This window comes from Cynoglossus semilaevis, chromosome Z, assembly GCF_000523025.1.
Source record: "Cynoglossus semilaevis isolate Cse_v1.0 chromosome Z, Cse_v1.0, whole genome shotgun sequence".
NCBI lineage: Eukaryota > Metazoa > Chordata > Actinopteri > Pleuronectiformes > Cynoglossidae > Cynoglossus > Cynoglossus semilaevis.
Window position 1 is genome coordinate 15,050,830 of NC_024328.1, and position 6,546 is coordinate 15,057,375.

At 43.3% G+C, this 6,546-nt stretch overlaps 2 protein-coding genes across 6 annotated transcripts in view; both read right to left on the reverse strand.

Annotated features, from left to right (window-relative positions):
• LOC103398090 (tankyrase-1) overlaps positions 1 to 3,722 on the reverse strand; it is a 14,763-nt gene extending 11,041 nt beyond the window's left edge. Inside the window, exons 1-5 of one of the 2 annotated variants that reach the window (XM_025052964.1) lie at positions 3,207 to 3,721; positions 2,290 to 2,514; positions 2,085 to 2,180; positions 331 to 367; positions 139 to 214 (exon numbers count right to left, since the gene is read on the reverse strand). In XM_025052964.1, the coding sequence (XP_024908732.1) occupies positions 139 to 214; positions 331 to 367; positions 2,085 to 2,180; positions 2,290 to 2,514; positions 3,207 to 3,639 (867 nt within the window). In that variant the 5' untranslated portion in view covers positions 3,640 to 3,721. Of the gene's footprint in view, positions 1 to 138; positions 215 to 330; positions 368 to 2,084; positions 2,181 to 2,289; positions 2,515 to 3,206 lie in introns of both variants that reach the window. The other variant, XM_008336592.3, reaches the window with a different exon arrangement.
• Positions 3,723 to 4,298: 576 nt separating this feature from the next.
• Positions 4,299 to 6,546, reverse strand: part of piwil2 (piwi-like RNA-mediated gene silencing 2) — an 11,755-nt gene continuing 9,507 nt past the window's right edge. For 2 of the 4 annotated variants that reach the window (XM_008336588.3, XM_017042787.2), the window contains 4 exons: positions 5,789 to 5,894; positions 5,387 to 5,640; positions 5,151 to 5,258; positions 4,299 to 5,003 (listed from right to left, as the gene is read on the reverse strand). In XM_008336588.3, coding sequence (XP_008334810.1) covers positions 4,847 to 5,003; positions 5,151 to 5,258; positions 5,387 to 5,640; positions 5,789 to 5,894 — 625 coding nt within the window. In that variant the 3' untranslated portion in view covers positions 4,299 to 4,846. 4 annotated transcript variants of the gene reach the window in all.

Genomic DNA, 6,546 nt, shown 5'->3' on the forward strand with positions numbered 1-6,546 from the left:
AGATCAGTCACAGGGTTCCACACACGCACTGTCTAATCCAGCAACCACCTAAACACAGTCACGGTCTAACGATGTTCTGTCACATGTTGGGTTTCCCTATAAAATCGACAAATGTGTAATGAGGTCAAAGGTCGTCACCTTGCGGCCATCACTTGCGTGACAGTTGACGTTGAGCGGAGTCAGCAGCGCCATCAGCTTCTCTTCGTTTCCACTCCTAAAACACAAAAAAGAAAAAAAAAAAAGAGAATGACAGATTATCCAACCATACTAAACAATGCAGTGCCACCTACAGGTCGACCAGTCATAGTCACAGCTTTTGTTGCCACTCACCTCGCTGCCTCCAGGAGTTCATCTTTCTTGTATTCACCTGAGTTAAAAAAATGATAAAAAAAAAAAAACATCAACACGACAACAATGACAGATAGACACGTTGATAATTAAGTGTTAATTAACTGTTAACTAAGTGTTAATTAACTGTTAACTAAGTGTTAATTAACTGTTAACTAAGTGTTAATTAACTGTTAACTAAGTGTTAATTAACTGTTAACTAAGTGTTAATTAACTGTTAACTAAGTGTTAATTAACTGTTAACTAAGTGTTAATTAAGTGTTATTAGCCAAACTGGTCGCCTCCTGTCCATCTGAGTCAAGAAGTAATCACAGACATACATTTTTGGAAAATTGCAACTAGCTAATGATGAAGGCACCAAGATCACGCCAGCAGGGGGCAATGTCTAGTAGAGGGGAGAAGATGATACGAAGATCGTGTTCAGCCTGAGCGCTAGCAGGACTTTAAGATCTAAAAAAACATTACAAACGGACATCGCTGTGACTGACCTGTGAGAACAGCCTTGGCCGAAGGGTCGGCCAGGTCCAGCGCAGATTTGCCGTCGGTGTTCCGAATATTCGGATCAGCTCCGTGTTGAAGTAACACTGCGTAAACAAACAAAGTTTGAGGCAAGGACACGGTTCAGTTAAACGACGACTCGCTTGTTTCCCCCCGCGCGCTCCGCGTAATCGCAGACGCGTCGCTCCTCCTCACCGATGCAAACGTCGATCTTGCCCTTGATGGCGGCCTCGTGGAGCGGCGTGTAGTTCCAGTTGTCTCTGGCATTGGGGTCTGCGCCCTGACACAGGAGGAGACTGACCACCTCGGCGTGGCCGAAGGAGCAGGCGTTGTGCAGGGGGATGAGTCCGCCGTCGTCCCGGGCGTGAACGTTGGCCCCCGTCTGCAGGAGGTGCTCCACCACATCTTTCCTGCCAAAACCTGGAGGAGAAGGTGAAGAAAACTGTGTTTGTGTATCCGTTTGGCCAATCACACGGACGAATGAATCTAAGTCCTGATGACGTTGTGCTATAGCGATATTTCGTAACAAATCGGTCCATATTTAATGATAAACTGATAAAATCCCGTGGGGAGGGGCACGTTAAGCCGTAAGACCCTAAGCTACAGATTGGTACACAGCACCATCTGCAGGAAAGGAAGACACGTTCGACATGATAAAAAAAAAAGAAAAAAACCCATTGCTAAGTTAACGTTTAATAATATAATTTGACTAACATCAAAATAGTCACTTTAATAATTTACTGATAAAAATATTCGTTAATCATTTGCCAAGTTAGCTTTAGCTGACGCGAGCAATTCTTAAAATGCGACGATTGTCATTGTAAATATTTTTTTAAATTAAAACGCGTTGAACGAATAACAAACGCGAACTTCTATATTTATTTACAGAAACAATTTAGTGAAATTTAGGAACGGCAACTTGTCATTAGAATCGTTACACGTTGTCATCGTGATAGTCAACAACTTTAACAACGCAAGTTAATTAACTGTTAACTAAGTGTTAATTAAGTGTTATTAGCCAAACTGGTCGCCTCCTGTCCATCTGAGTCAAGAAGTAATCACAGACATACATTTTTGGAAAATTGCAACTAGCTAATGATGAAGGCACCAAGATCACGCCAGCAGGGGGCAATGTCTAGTAGAGGGGAGAAGATGATACGAAGATCGTGTTCAGCCTGAGCGCTAGCAGGACTTTAAGATCTAAAAAAACATTACAAACGGACATCGCTGTGACTGACCTGTGAGAACAGCCTTGGCCGAAGGGTCGGCCAGGTCCAGCGCAGATTTGCCGTCGGTGTTCCGAATATTCGGATCAGCTCCGTGTTGAAGTAACACTGCGTAAACAAACAAAGTTTGAGGCAAGGACACGGTTCAGTTAAACGACGACTCGCTTGTTTCCCCCCGCGCGCTCCGCGTAATCGCAGACGCGTCGCTCCTCCTCACCGATGCAAACGTCGATCTTGCCCTTGATGGCGGCCTCGTGGAGCGGCGTGTAGTTCCAGTTGTCTCTGGCATTGGGGTCTGCGCCCTGACACAGGAGGAGACTGACCACCTCGGCGTGGCCGAAGGAGCAGGCGTTGTGCAGGGGGATGAGTCCGCCGTCGTCCCGGGCGTGAACGTTGGCCCCCGTCTGCAGGAGGTGCTCCACCACATCTTTCCTGCCAAAACCTGGAGGAGAAGGTGAAGAAAACTGTGTTTGTGTATCCGTTTGGCCAATCACACGGACGAATGAATCTAAGTCCTGATGACGTTGTGCTATAGCGATATTTCGTAACAAATCGGTCCATATTTAATGATAAACTGATAAAATCCCGTGGGGAGGGGCACGTTAAGCCGTAAGACCCTAAGCTACAGATTGGTACACAGCACCATCTGCAGGAAAGGAAGACACGTTCGACATGATAAAAAAAAAAGAAAAAAACCCATTGCTAAGTTAACGTTTAATAATATAATTTGACTAACATCAAAATAGTCACTTTAATAATTTACTGATAAAAATATTCGTTAATCATTTGCCAAGTTAGCTTTAGCTGACGCGAGCAATTCTTAAAATGCGACGATTGTCATTGTAAATATTTTTTTAAATTAAAACGCGTTGAACGAATAACAAACGCGAACTTCTATATTTATTTACAGAAACAATTTAGTGAAATTTAGGAACGGCAACTTGTCATTAGAATCGTTACACGTTGTCATCGTGATAGTCAACAACTTTAACAACGCAAATATCGTGTTTTTAAAATAGCCGTGAAGCTTCGTACTAAAGGGTAAAGGAGCGGATTAGCTCCGTTAAAATAAGATGGCTACACACACACACACACAGAACTGTATCGTGGCTACACTGCTTTTTTTTCCGTTACCCGCAGCGAAATGAAGCGGAGTCGATTTCCGACCGGCCATGTCCTTCGCATTCACGTTGACCGAATCCACCAGCCTCTTCACCCTGGACACGTCTCCGTTACGACAGGCCTCGAACAACTCCCTGAACGCCCCGCCGACGCCACTGCTGCCTTCGCTGGGACTGTTAGCTCCAGAGCCGGGGCTGGGAACGACGCTGCTGCCAGAGGTTGAGCTAGTGGAGCTGGCGCTGCTCGCTAGGACCGGGGCTGTGAGGTCTGGGGAGGCCAGGGCCATCTCCGTGACTCCGCTACATTCTTTTTCATTCTCAGGGCTAGCGACGACCGATGGGATTAGAGACATCGACGCTGAGGCCGGGAGTGCGGCCGAGAGAGAGCCGTTTCTCGGCGGAGACTGCAGGGCGCTCTGCTGCGACGAGCGACGAGACACCGCCATTACAGCAGCAGCTCTCGAGCAACAACAACTGCTGCTGCTGTGCCTCGTTTCCGGTGAAAGTGCTCGTGCTTCCTGTTGCAGCTGTTTACGCTAACAGTCCCGGAGCAAAAAAAAAAAAAAAAGACACGTCCGTGTGTTTTAACGTGGAAAACGTACCATTATAAAGACTAGTTGTTAGTGACTTCATTAACGCCATTTTGTTTGTTCATTCAGCGGCAAAAAAAAAAAGAAACAACAAAAAAAAGAAAATGTTATTGTCCAATGGGTCTCACCGCTAGGGTTCGCCCTCGTCCACACAGACCAAATTAAATGTAACCAAAAGCTATTGTTAATATACATAATAAACCGACGGAAAATAAAACTTAACTTACTGCGCTATTTTTCAGGATAGCGTAGCCGATAGTTGTCATTTGATTAAGAAACTTTGAATTTGTTTCCGACCTAAATCTTCAGCGCAAAGAAATTCAAACTTTTTTTTGCAATTCAACGGTTTATAAATTGGCGAAATGGTCATTTCGACGGCACCGTCGGGTAACACGATGACGTCACTCACCAGTGGTAAAATCTGAGTGCTGATGATGTGATGATTAAAACACAAAGACCATTTTTAGGTCCACTGACCAACTGTTTATTAACAGCCGATTCATTTAAACACACACTTTTTTTTTTAAACAAACAATATCGTATTTGTTCCAAATAAAGAAGCAGCAGAACGTCAGACGTTAGCATCTTCGCCGCACACAATGTATGAAATATATCTGTACATTTTACACTTTTTAATAAAAAATCAAACAAACAAACAACTAAAAGACATCACGGCGAACACCAGGTGGTGTCGGAATCCACCAGCTAGTAACATGGTGCGCTGGTATTAAAAAGAAACAAACTGGTGTACAGATCTTTAGAACTTTATCGTCGAATTGTTAAACATTTTCTTTAGCGGCTTAAGAAAAAATAATAAAACGAAGCTAACCTGTTCCTGTGTAATAAAATATTTTTTTTGGCGTTATTTAAAATATAAATGATAAAATAAAATCAACGTCCGTCGAAAAAAAAAAAACGTCTCAGCAATAACGATGTTGCCGAAGTCAGAGGTCACAATGACCAGTCTACAATCAGAACTCAGTGAATTTTTTTTTTTGTGTCTTTCTGGATAACAGATCTCCGGCCGAGGTCTGGACGTTGCGTCGGTGTTAGCGGCGGCGGCTCAGAGGAAGAACAGTTTGTCCGCTAGCTGGATGGCTGGTTCTGTGTGCAGGTACTGCCCCGACAGGAAGGCCAGTTTGTGGGCGTACTTGCACGGTGCTGGTACGCGAATGATACTGGGACAGTTCCAGTACAAGTGACACATCTTGTAGGTTAGTCTGGTGTTAGACGGGGAAGAAAAAAAAATTGTGTGTAAGAAAACATCAACCTGAAGCCAATCAAATGACATTTGTACGAGGGTTCTACCAAGTATCAAATCTCGGACGCAAAGGCATCGGTACTGAGAGACGGATCGATACCGGTACCTTTGCAAATGGTCTGGTGTCAGGTTGGCTGTGTTGTACAAACAGACGTAGTGAGTTGGAAGTCCACAGCCCTGATGGACGTGATGAGCCACGAGGTAGAAGTCCACCCTGAGTCAGAGAAGATCCACGATATGGAAACGAGAAAAACGAACAAAAGTCAAAATGTGGTTTCATCAACTTGAGTAAGAGTCGACTGGTGACTCGATTAGAGATTAACTAGTCCTGTGATGACTCACCAGTCTTTCTCAGTCAGGGTGTGATCCAAGATGGTGCCAGGAGGGGGCGCCACAAAGTTGTTTTCCACCCAGGAGTACAGCATGGTGTTGATTCTCTTCTGCACCACGATAAAGACCAGTTTGGGTGCGTAGCTGGGGAAGATGTTGAAGCAGGTGAGCAGCTGCGGGATTTCATACTGCTCCACCATCTTCAGCTGACCCTGGGACACGCCGTCCCGATACACCACGATCTTCTCCGGGAGGGTGTGGTTCACCTGAGGCCGGCGTGTTGGGGAATACAAATGACAGATGTTTTTTTTTTTTTTTTTTAAAGATCTCCAGATGGACGTCTAATCTACAGGTTGAGGTCACACGTTGTGACCTTTTTTGACCTCTGTGCGGTGGTTACGCGGACGTCCGTACCTCGTGGTATTTCTGCAGTGCGGCCAGGAAAGAAACTCGGAACCCACGGATGAGTTCTTCAGAGGGGGTTTGGAAAGTTACTCTGGAGTACCAGCGAGTAAAGGAGCTGACGAACGACAAACTAACGTGAGCACGTTTCAACGACAAACCTAACATATCTAAACCAAATAAATATACATATCATCTTTCCACTGCTTCTCAGAGCAGACCAAAAGTGAAGCCATTTCAACAAAAACGTCTCATTTCCATCTGATTCCACACACACAGTATATACATATACGTGCCTACGTATATATATATACATACATGTATATATACACATACATATATGCATATATATACATACATATATACACAAATATATATATAAACACATATACTGTATATATACACATATATATACACATAAATATATATATATACACATATACTTACATATATATACACACGTATATACTGTATGTATACATATGTATATATACACATACATATATACATACATATAAACATATACACATAAGGTACATATATACTGTACACATACATACACTACCGTTCAAAAGTTTGGGGTCACCCAGACAATTTTGTGTTTTCCATTAAAGTCACACTTTTATTTACCACCATGAGCTGTAAAATGAATAGAAAATATAGTAAAGACATTGACAAGGTTAGAAATAATGATTTGTATTTGAAATAATAATTTTTTCCTTCAAACTTTGCTTTCGTCAAAGAATCCTCCATTTGCAGCAATTACAGCA